The following is a 20,134-nucleotide window of genomic DNA, read 5'->3' on the forward strand; positions in this document are numbered from 1 at the left end:
TACCTTCACTTATAATTAGAGTCACACAGTTCCTGAATGTGATCACTTGTCTAAATTTATGAGGCAATTTATAAAAGATAAATATGACCTGCCAGCGTTTTTCTTGGTTTCCTTTTCTTTTTTATTATTTCCCAAACTTTACAATAGCCAAGATCAAAAGAGCATTTATTTAGACTATTATGGGTTTCATTTTTCTCTACAATAAGTGCTAAAGTTATAACAAGCTAAATAGAGTTTATTTGTACAAGGATTGATTCAGATTGAATTTTAGCCCCTATTTTAAGAAAACAAAAAACAATCTAACAAAACAAAATATGCAAATCTCTTTTTGAGGTCTGAGAATGAGTCTGACATTAAATGTATTCAAAATAAATACACAACACATAAATAAAAAAGGACGTAACTGACAGCATTGAATGTACATGACATTTATTTATTTGTTTGCAATATTAGATTTTACACAATTTTGAATTTACATGAACCAAACTATCCACATGAAATGCTTTATTATGCACAAGTAAAATTATTTTCACAATAATTTTAAAAAAGCATAAAAAAAGAGTGAAGTTCAGAACGGAATCCAATAGCATTGGCTTCAGCATAAATCTGTTAAATTTGAAAATAACCTCAAAGAAATGTAGTCTTATAATATCAAGCTTCAGGCTAGTGTTAACGTTTGTTTTTAGAATCTTTCATTGTGGCCTTAAATAAAAAACAAAAAAAAACACGTAGCGACAATTTCACAAATTGGTTTAAGTTACTCAACAATATTGAACTCACTATTACTGAACAAATGCAAACTTAGGAATAGGTTCTAAGATAAGGCAAAGTTCACAAAAGCATGTCTTCTCAGTCGTCTGACTGTCGACAAAGTGCTTAAGACAAATGTTTCTGTCAGTCAGTCAGACCAAACATTCTTACTGTCCATTTAATTTAGACTAGGTGATCAAAATATCATAACAACCTCCATATGCAGGCGTATAGTGACATTCAAGCTTGTTGCCAAAACATGAAACAAACATTCAGAAATATGCCTTTTATATAATAAATTATGGAAACTAATCTGTCTAATGACAACCGAAATTTGAAAGTAATCATATATATATATATATATATATATATGTATATAGAAAAAAGTTTAATACAATGTAGTTCAATCTGCGGTGGATATTTTCTTTAGGATGTTCACATACAGAGGAAACTATGTCAAACAAATAAATTCTGATTATTTCTTTATGCACTGGCTCACTTACAGTGTTTCACCATGGCTTAACTGACAGTACAATCTAATGTGTTATTGTGAGGAGTCAACAAACAGAGAACAAGTTTGTCAAATGTGGTACGAACGATAAACTGTTATACATAAAACTATTCCATTGCCTCGATCGTACAAAGGTTTGTTTTCCCTCACAGTTGACAAGGCAGTGAAAAGGATGAAACGTCTGAAGCTACTCTTTGCTCCAACATATCATCCCTCAACAGAGACCACTTTTCAAAGGCTAAAACAACAGATCATGGCCCTTTGAGGAACCTGCGGCAGAGCTAACGTCACTTTAATAAATTACATTCATCGTAAAATAGAAGTGAATACATTTTAAATGTGTTCTTAGCTAAGATTAAACTAGTAAAATACTGTATGCAAGTATACTCCATATATTCATATCCAATAATGTGTACATTTTCACAATGAAAATACATAATGAAAGTGTCAACAAATGCAGTTTCTCTTGGTGGATTGTCTGAGTTAATCACACGTGTACACACACATTTAAACTTGAAAAGACGTCGGATAGCATTAAAATAAAGGTTGATATTTTCACACACGGCAAAAGAGGGAACTAAAACTTATATAAAAGATGTTCAAGAGAACATACATATATGAGTGAAAACTATTTTTAATATCAGTTTTGTTTTTTCGCTTAGCTAGACACGACGCCACCTCTGTTTGCTCTGAGTTTTAAACAAAGACAGCCAATTGCATATTGTGGTTCCACTCATACAGAAACTACGCGTCGACAAAATGTCTATTCACTTAAATTCTACTTTACTACATAAAGTATTTTACTGTGTGCATTTAACTAGTTCAACAGTACTTTATCATCTTAAATGTGAAACAAAATAAAAGGTAAGCTGAATATCCATTCGTATACGTTGTACATACAGTACAAACACATTGGAGTGAATCTCACAAAAGTGAAAATGATTTGAAGGACCAAATCTAAACAGGTGCACACACAACATACTAATGCACTGACATGGCATCACTAAATATTTCTTCCTAACTGTGAGTTACGTTGAGTAGATTTATTTGAACAGTTTTTCCACACAAACCCTTTTTAAATATGCTTTGATGTAGTTGCATGCAGAATTCATTAGGCACTTGTAAATTTCAAATAATACAGTACTGACAGCTGACTGTCGTATTAAGACTAACAGCTCACACACCATTCAACTCGAACATTATAGGATCACAGGAGTCACACAGTACTCACACACCCCGTTACTGAGTCAACTATAATGGCTGTGGAGGCTCGTCTTCAAGCCAGGGGCTGGTTTCACAAAGATCTTTCAGACTGGGTTGTAGCATGACGCCCATGAGTTCTATTTTGTGTCACGCACATACAAGGTCCTAGCCCACATGAGCTTTATTACACTGAAATCTTTGTCAGGACTAAGGGGGGTTAGGGTTAGGGTGAGGGTTGAGGTTTTCTTATAATGTTGTGGATTAATAAGAAGGGTTTTGCTCATGGAAGATTTTCTAAACCCGAGTGATAAGTTACCAGAGGTTCTGAGTCTGTTAAGGAGCCATAGTAACTCATCTCTGCTCGCTGCATTGACATGTTATGCTATTATACGTGTCTTTGTACATTGAGTGTCACAGTCTTCACTGAACATTCCCGCTAAAATGTCCCGTAACTGAGAAAGTCTTTCACAAAACAAAAGATTTTCAAGCTGAACAGAACAACACAGGAACCTCATGAAAGATCTTAATTTGCCCAATTAGTTTAACTTCCTACAGCAAACAACTAAACAGTTTTGTACAAGAAAGAATCAAAGATCAATCTGAAGTCTGAGTATATAAGTTATAAGTTTGACCTAATTAAGACAGAGTCAAAGACTATCTTTGTGAGACCTGCCCCAGAGGAGAAAACCACCACTCGGGCACATCAATGAGTCGACCATCATGTTGCCCAATAACCCACAAAGGTTTTTCTTTTTTGAGGGATAACAAAGGTGGGAGAAATTAACAGTTTTAATTACTGCTGCTTTACTTCCTACCAACAAATGGTATGTACAGTATATGCAATGCAAAGGCACACCAGGAGGTGGAGCACTGATCCTGCTTTCTGGGGATAACTAGGGAAAAAACACAGACCGACTACCCCAATAGCCTGCCGTCCAATGAAATTTGTACATTTGAGTTTAAAGTTAAAATAAGTGCTTTTTATGAGTAAGCTTAGAATAATAAAATCTGGCACTAGATAAACAATCATTTATGTGAAAAAACTTAGGTTATATGAGACATTCAAATAACAGAAATATATGTTGATAGAATTTAAACAAGCTCCAATATAGGTCCCCATTACACCTGGCATTAACATGTTCTGTGGACACACTGAGAACTGATCTCAGATTGGATGTGCAATGCTCAACTCGTACACTCTTAGTGTAATTTACACTTGTGAGTGAAATAAATTTTGGTCTGGTTTCCATCTTTTTCCTGTTTGACTTTGTCAAGAAAAGCTAATTTGTATTCATGAGGCTGTGATAAGAGAATTTGAGACACGGTGGATTTCAGCTCATTAAGAGGCTGAACGCCCTCTGACCAGGTCAGAAATGGTTTGGGAAATAGGAACCAGGATGTTCTGCACATTACTGAGGATGCATGTTAATTCAGGTGCAAAGGCATGCACATACAATAATCTTCTGTGACATTTATCTAGCAGAGTATAATCCTAGTAATCCTTACGTCATTTATTACCATAGATTTAAGTTGAGTCTACAAGTTTTCCATCAGTGATGTTTATCAGCATGCAGCTTGTTGTGTGTGGTGTGTGGCGTTCACAGAGTATTTACAGATCGGCTGTTTGGAACCTTTAACAGCAGCAACATGGCACTGACTCCTGTTTCTGGTGGTTACTTGAGGATGATCTATTTCAAGGGAAAAAGACAAACATTAGCAGTTTCACACAATAAACACAGACCTGGGCCAAATGGCTACATGACAAGGATCATAAAGTTTTCATCATGATTTACTGTCAGAATGGATAGAAAATGATAAGATTAGATGAAATTAAAACCTAAACACCTTAAACTTGTGGTATTTGTCCTAAACCACTTGTCTTTAAATTGAGACCCTTTTTGACTTTATTTATTTTATGGCTGCATTATTTATCCAAAACAAAATATTCGTACCATTCACTATATAGTTTTTTTCTTCTTGAGTTAGGCTCAGCTCCTCATCATACATTTTTATAAATGGACCAAAAATTGGTTAGACATAGTTCAAACATTAAGTTTTGTACATGTTGTTATGAAACTGCATGCACAATAACAAAAATATAAGTTGAGGAAGCAAGGTGATTCTCTTTCTAAATAACATCTTATTTAGAAAGAAGTCAATAGTTGGAAGATTGGCTTCCATGTAAAGTATCTGACTCATCTACAAACTCTTCCATCAAAACCATCAAATACTTTAATCTGAGCAGCCGAGACCAAAACATAAAATCTAAATAATGTTGCACCACAATACTGAAATGGTTTCTCATTGTGAAACTCCGGATCCAAATAGAAAAATCGGATAAAACTAATTGATATAGCTAGTGTAACAGGACATTACTTCAATTGTATTGTAAGCATTTGCCGTTCACTTAATTTTATCACAGAAATGAGAAAGACACCAATAACCAACATGCAGTAAAGAAGATGTGCAAAAACACATGGAAGACCATTATATAAGAGCTGTTTGTCATGAGGGGAGAGGATGAGATGCAGCCTAGTAGCTCTACTGAAGGTCAACAGGTAAATGAAGCTTATGATAGGCGATGCAAGCAGGGCAGCGCTATGGCGACGAAGCAACTCCCTTGATTCAAAGATGAAGCGCTTATTCAGAGCTCAAGGTTTTGTGAAAGAAAGCTTTAAAAAGGAGCAAACCTGATTGGCTGTTGCTGTTGCTGCGTAGGGGACACTTGTGGCGGGAGTAGTTGCTGCAGAGACAGTAGCAGGCGTAGCACTGTACATCATGGGGACTTTTTCAGGAAGGGAACCATGAAAGCAATGAAAAGGGAGGTGGAGCATTATGGTAACCATAGCAATGTTTTTCAGTTTCTCTTGCCAAGCATATATAAAATGAAATTAGCAGCCTGCCATCATTGGGTTAGACCAGCAGATGGCATACGATCAAACATAAAAAGCAAGACAGCAGGGGAGAACACAAAAGGAGGGCCGATAAAAGATACAATTAGGAAATCTGTCCATACTAAGACATCCCCAAAGAAAGCGTGTACTGCTATGCCACCAGACAGGATCAAAGTGGGTTTTATAAACATTTAAAATGTTTAAATTATGAAAAACATTATAGAGTATGAACAAAAATCATTAAATTAAAAACTCTGGGATGCTGATCAAATTTCCTAATCTATAGTGAGTGGAAATTCTCCCCCCAAAAATCCACTGAAATGGTTAAATTTGCAAACTGCTTTAAGAATTTGGAATAACTGAGATTTATTTTGCAAGCAAACATTTATTAGAAATATTTACAGAGAGAAAGTCAAATTTTTAAATGTGGGCTCCTGATAGTTGAATCCTGATTTAATTATTTTCTTTTCCTATAATACAACAACAAGAACATCATTCGCAAACAGTAACTGCGCAAGTTTCCCAATGACTGTGAGACATAGTTTATTGAAATGAGGGAAGGCACCTACCCATGCTGTTATGTGGAGTCATGCAAAAGACAGACCCTGTGTGAGAATGAAATGGAGAGAGAATATTTACTTTAGTGAACACATATCAATATGATAGAGAGCCACATAGTCCACATACAAAAACATCTTAGTTTAGTGAAGGACAATAATGTTTTCAGAAAGTCGCAGGTTAAGTCAAACAGACAGTATTTGCGTGACGAACTCTACATTTGAAGCTGAAGCTACATTATAAAAATGTCAACCTACTCCAAGAATAGTAGGATTGTTTCTACAAATCAAATTGATTACTTCACTGTATAGTATAAGAAATATTTCAGCAAGAGCCCGTTAACAGCAGACATTTGTATTTGTCATAGCAATATGGCAGAATTTACTTTTTGGTTCCTGGTTTTGTGCGTGTTGATTCACTGTATGTGCCTGGATACACCAGGATTTAAACCCAATTAATGCAAAATCTAATTCTGTCAAAAGAGTTTGAAGGGCGGAAATTAATCCTCAAGAACATTTAGTGATCTTTGACATGCAAATTTGTGCAATTGATCATTGGCAAGTTATCTTGACACTGCTGACCTTAAGCAGACTGAGGGTCCAAGTAGAGTAAGCTATCAGATCTTATTGGCGGTGTTGCAGCAGTGACATTTACCTTTTCCACAGTGGAAAAATTATTACCCTCTTCAATACAATTTTAGTAATGACATAGGTGTACACTGGTGAAAAAGTGGAGGAGGAAAATTATTTTATAACTATTTCACATGGACGAGTGACTTTGTGGTGTGACTGCTGCATGCACGGTTAAATCTTACTGGGACAGAGCCATTTCTCAATGTAAGTTACACCACTTCTTTTTATGCTATGACAAGCCAAAATGTCTTTTGTGAAAAAGTTCTATAGCATTAGGCTGATGTTAATTTATTTTTGGATATGGCTGTGGTTTATTTATTTGATAGATAAAGTGCCGGTTGATCAACAGATGAAATAATGTAATATATACTGTACATTTAGCTTTATAAGCAAATTTTGATCTGTTGTCCCTTGCGAGTTTTACAAGGCAACCTGAAGTGAAATAAGATAAAATGATCCACCTATATATAATTACAAATATCTATGGATAATGATGTGTTCCACCAATTTATGAGCAGTGTCCTTCTGTAGTATGGAAAGAGATGTAATTCTAAGCGGAAGGTTGTATGAATCCATGACTGTTGTAACAATTACCTGGGGCGTAAAATGCTGTTTGTTGCTGCATCTGCGCATTGGCCAGAGCCTGATGGTAGTGCAAAAAACTGGGGCTAAGGAGAGAGCTGACCCAGCCGCTCTTCTCTAGGGCTTGTCTCTTTGGTAGGGATTGCAGGACACTGTGGGGAAAGGCCTGAAAGGGGAAAAGAGAAGACTTCAAACACCCACAATTTCAGTCTCTCTCTATTCAGCTACATTTTACACACCCTTAATATTTAGTATTCACAAATACAACTACATGAATAAACAATAAAGGTGGCTGTTATTACAAGATGGAAAAAATAATAAGGCATAGTTGTAGAATACAGAATATGAATGAAATAATGTATTCACCAAGATTAACAACTTAAGCACTTAAAGATACTGATGTTGACTGTCTACACAAAGACTACATGAAACTTGAAGAGGCCACAGTGACAAAAATTAAAAGTTTTTTTACAGTACAATTAACAGCTACATGCAAAGCAAAAGGTGAAAATACCAGGTCTACAGTTGCCTCGAGGGGTCGCTTCATTGCTTTGGCAGTCGACTGAGTCTTTTAATAGCAGGCAGCGAGCACATGATGGCAGTGGGCCAATGGGATTCAAGCGTATTAACATACAGGTAACAGCAAGCAGAGGTGCATCATGGGGGACAGCATTGTGGATAGGTGAGAAGGGGAAAACAAAACAAAATAATCTGAATGTAGTATACCACATAAAACACAATATGCATGCACAGTAAACAAAATAACCAATTAAAGGAAACACTAACTTAAGATTTCTGAATTAGTAGTTGAGCAGAATTGGCAGCTATGGCAACCAACACTTACAATGATATGGTACAGTCCTTTACACTTTTACAATGTATATTGATTAACTTGCTATACTTGATCAGGACTTTAGATTATAATCAAAACACTACCATAACCATGATGCAATTAAAGCCTGACTGATTTATCGGTTGGATGTTGAAATCTGAAATCTAAATAAAAAAATATGATATATTTTCTTAATTCAAGTACTATATATTTGGTTGAATTTGGGTTTTCTTTCTTTTTGTAATTGGTTAAACTGTGAGATATCAAGCCTCAATAAAAATGGCTCTGTCATAAAAATCCATATCGGTCAGGCTCTAGATGCAATCAGGTCAAAATGCACACAATCATGATTTCAAAATACATAAATTGTTTTTTTAAACCTTATAGGAATAATGTTATATAATTGGATTTGTTCTTAAATGAAAAATGACCTGGCTTTATGAGAGTTAGTCACAAGGATCAATTATCTGATTGGCAGATGCTTCCTCTATGTCTATAAATAAAAAACTAAAACTAATATTTTTGGGTAGATTTTTTATGTATAGTATCATGTTTTACCTGTTTGTTCTTAAAATACTCAGGCAACAAATATATAACCTAAGTAAGCATAAAAGATGGTGTATATTGAAAATTATGTAGTTGGTCTTTGGCAAAAAGCTCAATAACAAAGCCTGATAATATAGCTACATTTTACAAAACATATATTTAGAATTTGTGCTTATCTAGAAATATTAAATGCCCTAAATTGATATTTACTGAAGTAAAGTTAGTGTTGCAATTGAAACTGAACACTTAAACTGTCAAGTTATCCCAAACCTATTATAAATACTTTATTGTACAGTATAATAAATGTTTGATATTTTTCTCTATTAACTACAATGAACTCCTTTCAATGGGTCTGTTGAGACTCTCTCATTGAAATGTAAATCAAAATGACATCTCCACTACAAAACTAAACATTGCAAGCCTGCTACTGGATTCAATTTGATTGACAGGTCTTTTAATAAAGGGACAAAGCCCATCACTAATCGGAATTTCCACTAATCCCATCCTTAATATTAATGTGTTATGAATTACATTTGTAGCGTTTGTAAACACCGGATTAAAACAGACGTATGTTCTTAAATATTTCAATGAAAGAGAGATAAAGGTTTTCCATTTATTACTGAAATATATAAATATACCCTAAAATGTATCTGGTCTTCAGATTTCTTCAATATTGAATTATTACAGTAGTAGATATGCATCGTACTGCTGATAGCAAATGTAGTTAACATTTTAAGAAAAACAATTTATCACAGTAGGAAAGGCACAATACTAATGTTATCACTGTGGCAAGAGATAATATCTGCTATGAAAAATGGTCATAGTATTTCTTTCAAATGAAAATACTTTTCAGAGGGATAATTCGGTGTCTTACCGCGGCTGCTGCAGCTGCGGCCTGGGCTGCGATGGCTGACTGACCGACTTGTTGTTGTTGACTGGACTTGATTTTGGCCTGCAAGTGTGCAGGCGGGTGAAAATACTTGCACTTCTCCCTGGAGCAGCGGCTCTTGATATAGTCCATGCAAACAGTGACAGTGTTGTCAGTGGTGTCAATCATGGGACTGTCGCTGGGGTGAGCAAAGCGGCAATCTGTCTCCCCTCTCGCACAGTTCCCCCGCTGAAACTCGCGACAGACCTGAGAGGAGCAGTTATAAAGACAGCGAGAGGAATTCAACTCTCAAGATTAGGCCAGATAAGTACTGATATATTTAATTAGGAATTTCTTATGGGGCTTAATTTTACCTCTAGTTTGTCTGAACGCTGCAGCTTCTGTGAGGGAGAGGAAGAGGAGGAAGAAGAGGAACTGTGGACTGTCATAGGTTGACTCCCGGGAAGAAGAACTGAGGTGTTTTGGAGGATGTCTGAGGGAACCAGGCTCATTCCATGGCTCATTGGTGTCATGTATGAACCATAACCAAGACCGGTATTTGTGCCAAGTCCCTGTGTGAGAGGAAAATAAAACAGGCTTTCAGGGAAGATTTAATATATATCACGTGAGATGTGCATTGACCTTCGGGGCGTTAAGGCTTAAAAAGCCACTACTGTGTACATATTGTTTTTTACATCTTTGGAACGAGCTATTTTTTCTTAATATCCTGCCAGATGCCACAGATGTGATAAAAAAAAAAAAAAAAAGGAACACTCCTCTACTAGCAATGGGAAAGGAGTCAATTGCCCTTTTTTAGGGGTTTTACCCATGTTTAAAACATTTTCATATTCCTGGTACAATTGGTGCATTAGGACCTTACCATAGGCTGCAGACTAGGTCCAGGCATCACAAGCTGCATCTGTTGGGCGATTACAGCTGCTGCCGTCTTCTGTTGGATTAAATTGTTGCGCCCATTTATCTCTAACTGGGTTTTTAAGTGCGAAGGTGGATGAAGGTACTTGCAGTTTTCTCTTGAGCATCGGCCCTGGATTCAGAGCAAATACAAAAACATAAGAGAGACTCAAGACCGAGACCGACATAATGTTACAGTGACTCCTTGAAACAGAGGAAAAAAGTCACAGAGTCATATGGAAAGTGTCTTGTTACATGGTTCAAAAGGATTTTTTTTATGTGACAACAGAACTGTTGGGAGCTTAAGGTTACTCCAGCACCAGGAACATGGAGAAGAGCTTCAAGGTGAAATTTCTCCTGCAGTATTAATCATCATGGGCTTTTTTTCCCTGAACTACACTCCCACTCAGATTCCTCGCACACATCTACAGTGTCAGTGGAGTCATCACTGTGCTTATCTACATGATGCAATAGCGCTAGAGTAAAATCCTTCCACACAGCACTGAATGCTGCGGCTAAAAAAAGCTGCATCAAGCGTGCACACAACTTTGCTTATAGTGTGACCTGTCCAAAAACACCTGGATTTCTTTTCAGCTTATATGCATGTTATTATCTTATAAATTTACTTTTAAATAAATTAAATCACATTTTCTACTTTTCATAAGCCTTATTGACAAAGCAAAGAGACGTTTCCAATTTTTTTTAGCTATTTAATGGAAATCAAGAACCGGAATCTTTCATTAACAGAAGACCATTAAATCAAGACTCTTTGGCTGCACTGACAGCTTTAAGTCTTCTTGGTAAGTCTCTACAAGCTTTGCACACCTGGATTTGAGCAGTTTATCTCTCATTCTTTTTGGCAGATCGTCTCAAGCTCTGTCAGATTGGATGCGAAGAGTCTCTGAGCTGCCATAATCAGGTCCCTCCTCAGATGTTCTGTGGGGATTAAGCCTTTGGCACTGTTGTTCAAGGACAGTCGGAGATTTGTCCCCAAGTCACTCCAGCTCTGTCTTGGCCCTAAGCCTCACCATTTTTTGGTGCTAAAATGTGAACCATTGCACAGATCTGAAGTTGTGTGCACTTTGGAGCAGGTTTCCTACATGGACTTGTTACGGATAGTTGACATATTTGTATGTTTGTTTATATTAAGCAGGATTACATGTAAACTACTAGGCGATCTTCTGTGAAATATTGTGGAGGGGAGAACCCATTCAATTTGGAGAAAATTTCGATATAAAAGGCAGATTCAGGAATTTGTTTTTTACTTTAATGGTGAGATATGCAGATATGTGCTCTCCCAGCCCTTCTAGTTTCTATCTGGCTTCATTAAACTTGCCCTCAGTTTACCTGTCCCTGCCACCAAGAAGCCCCCCACAGCATAATGCTACCACCACCATGTTTCCCTGCAGGGATGGTATTAGCCAGCACATAAACAGTGCCAAATGTTATGTCATGGCGGTTCCAAACTTCTAATAATTTGATTATTGGGGTCACTGAGATCCTCAAAGATGAAGTGATGGTTTTATACCCACACCCTGACCTGTGCCTAACAAAACTTCTATTGCAGAGGTCTGCAGAGAGTTTCTCTGACTTCAATGCTTGATTTTTGGTGCTTTTCTAAACTGTTAAGTGCATTTGATTTGCCATAGATGAACTCGTTTAGTGCACATCTTAAGGATAATTATTATTGCATATGACCACATATTGAATGCCCCATCAATATCTGCACAAATTAGGAACAGAAAAATATAATGTTAATGGCAAATTAGAGTACAGGTAACTCGGGTTAAAGTATGTTTAGGGTGTTATTTTAGTGTAGTTAGATACTATATGTTTTTATATATTGGCAGCAAATGTTTTGGTCTTTAAAGAGCATGACTGAGATGAGGACCAGTCACTTATCGTTTCCCTGTGCTTTTTTGACTACACTGTGGCTGTAATGAGAGAAGTTAATGACTATATATGACATTTCTGAGGTTGTCGGCTGTGATAATCCATTGTTGGTTTGTTTGATATTTCAATAATCTGATGATTAAACCTAACTCTTTCGATCACTTTTTAGACTTTAAAATGTATATACCAACACCATAAACCTAATGAGTGGTAAATTTCCTTCAGCCTACATATTCAAATCCTTTAAGTCAACTCATTTCATTCCATCTCATTTGCATTTGTCCCAAGAGATTCACGTTAATTATCTTCAGCCAATGTGGCTTTGACTGTTATCAATATCTCATTACTCTTTATGAGAAAATACACTGTCAACAGAAACCTTTTCTAATGTACATACTGGCAATGGCTTCATATGTCACATGGTATGGAGACTGTGTTTTCTCAGTATTTAATTTAAAGGACAACATGTCCAGAGTGTAACCCCTTTAAAAGAAGGCAGAGGAAACAGCTCCACTTCAAAAAAAAAAAGAGGAGCTTTCAACATACTTCACGTGTGCCTTCTCAGCTGATTTTTTTTTCTTAAGTCATGAGATACTTGTTACAACAGCATGTGCACACACTTTGGCATAATAAAGTTAACTCTAAAGCTAATGTCATCAAAGGAGAAGCCAAAACAGCGAAGTAAGAGAAAAACAACACTTGTTTAGAATGCACAATTAGGTCAGAGAGCTCAATTTGTCTTTTAAAGAATAATGCTGAGTTTGAAGCTGACAGGATAAAAGTTGATTAGACAAAAACCTCTATGTAAAGAAGACCTGCAACACAACAGCTGCACATTAGGTTGCTGACCTATTCTTTCCACTCGCAGTCTGTAATTCTAGGTAGTTGTTTAATTGATTAGTCAGTCAACATAAAATATTCCCAAACTGTTTTGTTAATCGATTTATCATTAAAGTGACTTTAAGAGTTAAAATGGCTAGTCGTACGCAGAACTGCTGCTATTTTTCTTGTATGTGGCAAAACATTTAATAATTTCATTGTTTTGGTCCAATGGTTAATCAGAACAGGCTATTTGATAATTGCACTGCTTTCTTGCATTCTATGGACTAAAAAATAAGATAATTAATCAAATACTGGACAAATTGATCAAAAGTGAAAATAAAAATAAACAATTAAATAGCAGTCCGCAAAAAAATAATCAGTTAATTAGTGTTAGCCTTTGGTAGAGGTTTGTGATCTCAAGGTCTAGTTCATTTCTGTAAGGACCTGCAGACAGGTGACAAATTAAAGGAAAAAACAGCATGAAGTTTCTTAGAAAGGTTTTGGACCTTCACATGCTACCAGCTCGAGTGCACCCTGAAATAGGTTCTCTGGATTCTACTGGAGGCATAAACACCGTTCTGAAAGATATTCTTTCATGGGATTTGGTATCGGTGCTAAATTAGGTTGGGATCTGGTGACTGCACAAGATACAGCACGCAATGTATATTTTCATACAAGAGTTTGTACTAACACTTTAGCCTTAAACGTATTGGTTCTTCTCAATTATCTACTAACCAACATGCAAGATGAATAATAAATGTTTTTCGATAAGAGAATACGGATGCTCTTCGTGCTGATACTTCCAGGCTCTTGACCACTGGGGCTCAGACAAGCTGTGTTTTAACTGCCAACAGTGAGGTGACAAGACAATGACTCAGCATGGCAACAATCCTGGGGGCAAATCTGTATTGTGTTGTGATGGTGAATGTGTGAGAGTGGATTAAGTCAACCCTGGCCTCACACAGGACGACTGAGCAAACAGGCTAATAAAGTGGCTGAAATCCAGCTGAAAGCCGGATCTACTTTTACCAGCTAGTTAAAAATGTGCCTGTCCGTGCTAACAGATCGCTTACTGGTTTCTGAAGTATCTCCATAAAACTTGAATTGGTCCTGAGCAATACATCTGAAGTGACATAATTCAGTTCCATCTTTTTTTAAACACTGGTTTGTGTGTGCTGTAAATTATCTGGGTGTAGTGTCTGCCTTTTTCTTCACATCAAGTAGCATGTAGAAAAGCATGTCTGAAGTCATCCCACTATCTCTCTCACACACACACTTCAGGAGCAATTTGGGTCACAGAACCTTTCCCATCATGTCAATTTGCGTTTTTTTCGCAATTTTACAGGGTTTGTAAAGTTCCCTACTCCTATATAAATGGGCAACATTTTCATACATTCAGTAAAGGATCATTAATGTGTCATAGATAATCACATGTGCAATATTTCTTACCTTCAACGAGTCAAAGCAGGCGATAATTCGACCATTTTCAACTTGGCAGCTCTTCGGCGGGTGAGCAAATTTGCATTCGTCATCCCTACGAGTACAGTTGCCCCGCTGAAACTGCCGACACACCTCCAGAGTTAGCCATTTTGTGTCTCTTGCTGAAGAGAGGTTCAACGCCATGTCCAAAGATTTTACTAGTGCATTCAATTTTAAAAGTCAATCTTGTTGTTGTGCGCCTCATGCACTGAAAGCTGTAGGTTGACCGTATGAACAAAGTCCTGTTTTAAGACAACCTGGTGAGTCCTCCATCAGCTGGAACAGAAAGATGAGATGGCTAAGAAATCACCCATCAATGGGAATAATGGTAGTTGTGTTTTATTTATTTTTACATCAACTCCAAGTGTATATTGCCCATAAATATCAGTCAAGTGAGTGAAATTTAATGTAGACTCGACCCTTTAGTCATTCTGAGGTCATAATTCACAATTACGGCTCTATTGTAGCTAATATCAGGTTCTCAAAATGTGCAAAGTGATGGTGAAGTGCTTGCAGCTGAGAAATCCTGTGCTGGTGCTTGAGTCTGGTCTTTAAAACAGCATAGACACAGACCAATGTACACAGATCAACTTCAAGTTGGGGATATCTTCTCAAAGGCACTTTCTATTGGTGATCTGAAAGACAAAAAACATGTATATAACAAAGATTGTACCAAAATGAAAAGCATAATTTAAGTATTATGACTCGGAATTGGAATTATTCAAGATATACGTAGTCATTTCAGACTCTCAAGGGACAAACACTTAACCATTTAGAGAGCGACAGTAATAAAGCTATTGTAGTTTGATTCAGCCTGTCCCTGTAAATTATTATTGCCCTTATAAAATCAGCTTTTTACCAACTCACTGGACTTAAGTTGCAACAAATCATCTAACATTTCATTAAAGAAATTTATTTTCCTGGAAATTCATTTTTCTTCGCTACGTTCAAAATAGCAGTTATGCTGTACTGCCACGAGCAAGAATCAGGTTGTAGCGCGTTAGCCATTTATTTATTCTCATTCTTTTTTAATCACTGAAACTAGAAAATAAAAGAAGGTCAACGAATTTAACTTGAGCCAGGACATACAACAATGTTAATATTCATCACTTCCATACAGGGTAAGTAGCATATAGCTGTTAAAATACAGAATAAAAGTTATTTTCTTTAAATGCATCATCGATAACTTGTATTAGCTGATACAAAAAGTCCATCATCTGTATCGCGAAGGGAAAAATTGTATCCGAACAACTCTACTGATTATTATGAATTGTGTAAAAAATAGTGATGGTTGCAGCCTAAATAATAAATGTAACACTAGTTTACATCAAACAAAAAATATTTGTTTTTTTCCAAGCCTTGCTTCAATAAAAATGCCTGATACAAACAAAGCAACTGTGCTGCTGGTCGGGGAGGTGTGGCTGGGGGGTGTCATGGTAATCAATTAAATCTATAAGAGGAAATTAACATTTCCACAGCTCAAATCCATAGAACAAATAGATGTGGGTTATGCTAACATTGGCTGCTCAGTATTCACTAAAACAGACTGCCAGGCAAAACTATATTCAATCTTAATATTTTATTCTATTAATTATGTACTTCTCCTCACTACTATCATTTATCAAATACACTGTGACCCTCAGTTTGCAAACAGCAACAGACTTGGTGGTAAAGTGCTACCATAACACACACATGAAGGTTGTGTGAAGCACAGCCAAGCTTAAACACACAGTGCTGGGAGTTTACCACAGGACAGGATACTCAGACATGTATACTAAGTGGGAAAACACACAGGAAGTTGCTGAGCAGGCAGAAAAGGTAGTAAACCCATGAGCTGGATAAACCTGTGTGTGTGTCTGTGTGTGACTTGAAATGTGTCCCAAATGAGAGCAATAAGCAAAGCCTACGAATGTACAAGAAGCCAAAAGGCACAGATTTAGAATAAACTCTGCTTTTGTTGACCAAGATTGCCTACTGTAGCAGCCTCAGAGCCTTGCTGCATGCTATCCCGTGGCATTACTGCAGCAAATTCCTTTAGGCACTAGCAAGGAAACGGAGCAGGAAAACCTACCTCTCCCACGAAATGCAGCACTAAAGAAGTTCTGTTCCACACCGAGGATCGACGACAGAGCTACACCTTTAAGGAAGCTCGTCTGGGAAGACGTTGACAGCAAGAACAGCCTGTATCCTCCTATCTGTCCCGAGGATTCAGTTAGCAAAGATCTTCTCTTCACAACAGGGAAAAACAGTCTGTCCAACTGTGGCTGAAACCTTTCCAGCCACCCCCCCTTCCTGCCTGGGTGCCGGCCTCCGGGAAGGCCCTCCCTGTCAGAAACTGGCCAATAGAAAACCAGAGGCTGTTGTGCTCAGTGAATGCTGGCTGCACTGCTTGGAGAAAGTCATGGCTGGTGTCAGTGAACAGAAATGGATAGTGTAACGGAGAAATTTGTTGTAGTAACATGTAATACAGTTTTCTAAATTAAGCTCAGATGATAGCCTTGTGTTGCAGAGCTTAGTTTATGTTGCTTGAGGTGGAAAAGATTGAATAGTATTTGAAATATAGTTAAAAGCAGTTTATTTCATAATACTCATGCACATGCTGAAGACTTTTAACGGACGATAGGGGATGTAGAAAGGAAAATTTTAATTTTGCATGTCTGGTAATAGATACAATATCCACAAAACATTATTTTTGTATTCTATATGTTTTTGATAAACAACTAATTTAGCACTTTGATTATTTAGTAAAAAATTAAGATACTTTTACTTTACTTGAGTATTTTCTTTATCTTTACTCCACGACATTTATCTAGCTACTTTACTTTTGCATTAAAACCAGATAAAGACTAACTATGAAGCTTGACTACCGATACATATACCCAACAGTATATACAAATACAGGAACATTTGTAAAAATAAACTAATTTTGTACTTTAATTATTTAGTACAAATCAGGTACTTTCACTTTACTTGAGTATTTTCTTTCAATGCCACTTTATAGTTCTACTCAGATAAAACTAACCAACAGTACATACAAAAACAGAAAGATTTGAATCTTCTGTCAGACAATATTAACAAAATAAAAACAAATAAATATAAATTACAAATGCCTGGATGACATTTTTAAATAACCTTTCACGAACCAGATAATGAATCTAGTAGATAATCCATCCCGTGCATAACCATTAGTTGTAATTACACATAAACTAACTGGGTATAACTCCCAACCTGAATCAATTGCAACAGTAAAATGCTGCTTTAATGGACATGTAATAATAAAAAAGGCCATTAAAATGCACAAGTCCCAGGAGACTTTTGTTTGCTTGGAGTACTTTTACTTCTGACACAGTACTTTTACTTGTAATGGAGCATTTTCCCAGAGCAGCAGGAGATGTGCTAAGTAGGAGCATCATGGATACTTGCTGCACCGATGCTAATGAACTACGACAGTGTGTGTACCTGGCACTTTAGCTTGATGATAGCTGGTGCGGTCGCTCAGGTTTCCAGTCCCTTATTTCGCCTTCTCATCGCCGGGCTACCTCAGCTAGGCTAACCCACGACCACACAGCTAGCTAGCGCGGCCGGACGCACGCAGCTGTCACGGGCTAACATTTGACGGTACGCCAACGGTAAGGTTTATTAGCTCGTGTTAGCACGACTGTTAGCCGAGGAGTGCACCTGCTTACCTCATCATCCCGGAGGAGACGGTGATCACGCAGCAGCAGCAGCTCGGGCTGAGACGACGCGGCGGCACCGGACTGGATCTGCGGACAGCGAGGTGTCCAGTGTCCACCGGGAGAGACGAACTCAACCGCACTTTAGTTTCCACTCGTTCGCAGATTTAACGCTGGTTGTTTCCTGCGGACTTTGTGTCACTGCACAGATTTAAGCAACAAGCTTCTGACAGCTTACTGTACCTCCGTCAGTCGGATGCGACGAGGGGGAGAACCCGGGTCAACCGAGCCCCGTAAGACTGTCAATAATTAGAAACACCACAATTATACTAACATGTATTGATCATGACTTCACTGTTAGATTAATTAAATAGAGATGAACGTCGCAGTGACTATAAAACGAGGTTTTATAATGGTATGTCCTAACTCCCGCCCCCCATCCGACAGAGGAAAAGTGGTACGATCCACACGAATGCCAGTAGGCTAAGAGGGCAAGGGTTTGCTTGTTACCAAGGGAACAGCAATAAAAGCATGTGAGATTTTCTGGATTATTTTAAACACAACAAGCTTTCACACACAAATATCAGATGAGATTAATCTAATGTGTTAACATTGATTTGACACAGATAAATTCATTTTCTGCCCAGGCATTTGCAGTATAGATAAGGAAATATGCCACAATGGTATAAAACTGCAACTGTCTGTATGAGAAGTAACAATCGTGGAAGAATTTGTGAGGGTAAAAATGTTTGATGGGAGTGATACAAGAATCAAATAGACTAACAATGACCGAGAGTCATCGCTGCTCAAGGTCAAGTAAGAGGGATGCTGCTAACCCAGGTAGCGTCAGGCAGAGGACGGAGAGGAAGGAGAGTGAGGAGAGGAAGGAGAGGGAGGAGGAAAAAAGAGGGATATGTTTAATAATCTGAAATAAAGATGACAAATAACACAATGTCAAAGAACCTTATATCCTCGGCCAGTTGCATGGCTTGCAGTTTTTTTTTCTTGTCCTTTATTTGCCCTGATGGAGAATCTTTTCCCTGTGGCAACAGCATATCCCATTTCTATCTTGTTAACCACGTTTAATTTAATTTAATAAAATTTTACATCTTATCATATAATATATAACAATATTATACATCCATGTATCAGTGTAGTGTTTGGTGTACAAGCTGTCTGATTTTACTTTCAATTTTTCTACTACTACTTTAATCTGTATCTACTCTCTTTTATCTACTCTATTCTATTTTGGATCTCTTTTTTTCTACTACTACTCTATCTATTTCTACTGTCTTTTTTCACTTTGTGTACGAGCTTTTTTTTGTTTAAAGTGCTATATGAATACACTAACCACTGTCATTTTATATTGTATCATTATTATTTTGTGCCAAATTGGTACAAGGACAGCATTAACATACATATAACACTAAACCACACATCAAAGCAGAGAAAGGATAAGAAGCCTGTCAATGAATTCTGTTGTTGTGATGGTCATACTCCACTTAAATAGCAAACCAACTTCATACAAAGATTTATGTGTGCTGAGGTTGGTGGCAGCAGCTCTTTCTATCTCCAGCAGAGGAAAGTGAAAGCTTCCACACACATTCAAAAACGTGAATGCTTTGAGTGCTTTGGATGTTTATTCAGCAGGAAATGTGCAGTACATTAGTCATTTAGATGAATAATTTAGTAAACAAACAACGCTGTGACTGTTGTGTTCAGCAACTGGCGATTAATTAAAATTGTCAATGAAGTTTAAAAAAAATAAACAAACAACACAAACAACACAAACACAAACACAAACACACACACAGACACACACACAGTTTTGACTAATTAATTCAGTGCCTCTTTTAAGTTTCTCGTGGTTTCTTCCAATAACAGACGAGATTCATCTGACCTGTCAGACCGAAGACGTGGCATCGAGGGCCACATGGAAAGGTCACCATTTGAATCCCTTTGAGGGAAATGTCACTGT

General features: G+C 37.2%; 1 protein-coding gene across 6 annotated transcripts; it reads right to left on the reverse strand.

Moving 5' to 3' along the window:
- Positions 1–412: 412 nt before the first annotated feature.
- LOC133966924 (muscleblind-like protein 2a) lies at positions 413–18,430 on the reverse strand. 6 transcript variants are annotated; one of them, XM_062402032.1, is made up of 10 exons: positions 18,169–18,430; positions 15,056–15,117; positions 14,453–14,758; positions 10,257–10,421; positions 9,751–9,948; positions 9,383–9,643; positions 7,645–7,698; positions 7,143–7,296; positions 5,928–5,963; positions 413–4,152 (listed from the first exon to the last, which is right to left on the reverse strand). In XM_062402032.1, exons 3-10 carry the CDS (start codon positions 14,624–14,626, stop codon positions 4,028–4,030), a joined length of 1,167 nt encoding a protein of 388 aa, XP_062258016.1. In that variant the 5' UTR covers positions 14,627–14,758; positions 15,056–15,117; positions 18,169–18,430; the 3' UTR covers positions 413–4,027. The 6 variants fall into 6 exon arrangements, with proteins under 6 accessions (XP_062258016.1, XP_062258017.1, XP_062258014.1 ...); XM_062402033.1 differs by adding an exon at positions 5,155–5,249 and having other exon boundaries at positions 14,453–15,117; positions 18,169–18,429; XM_062402030.1 differs by having other exon boundaries at positions 14,453–15,117.
- Positions 18,431–20,134: the final 1,704 nt, after the last annotated feature.

The sequence above is a fragment of the Platichthys flesus genome, chromosome 13 (assembly GCF_949316205.1).
Source record: "Platichthys flesus chromosome 13, fPlaFle2.1, whole genome shotgun sequence".
Taxonomy (NCBI): Eukaryota; Metazoa; Chordata; class Actinopteri; order Pleuronectiformes; family Pleuronectidae; genus Platichthys; species Platichthys flesus.

Excerpts from the sequence above, each read along its gene's own strand:
- LOC133966924 (XM_062402032.1), bottom strand. The coding sequence starts at position 14,626 with ATGGCGTTGAACCTCTCTTCAGCAAGAGACACAAAATGGCTAACTCTG. Across the intron at positions 10,422-14,452 it reads CCTGCTTTGACTCGTTGAAG|GGCCGATGCTCAAGAGAAAA; the intron begins GTAAGAAATATT and ends CTCTGAATCCAG. Across the intron at positions 4,153-5,927 it reads GACTCCACATAACAGCATGG|ATCATCCTCAAGTAACCACC; the intron begins GTAGGTGCCTTC and ends CCCTTGAAATAG.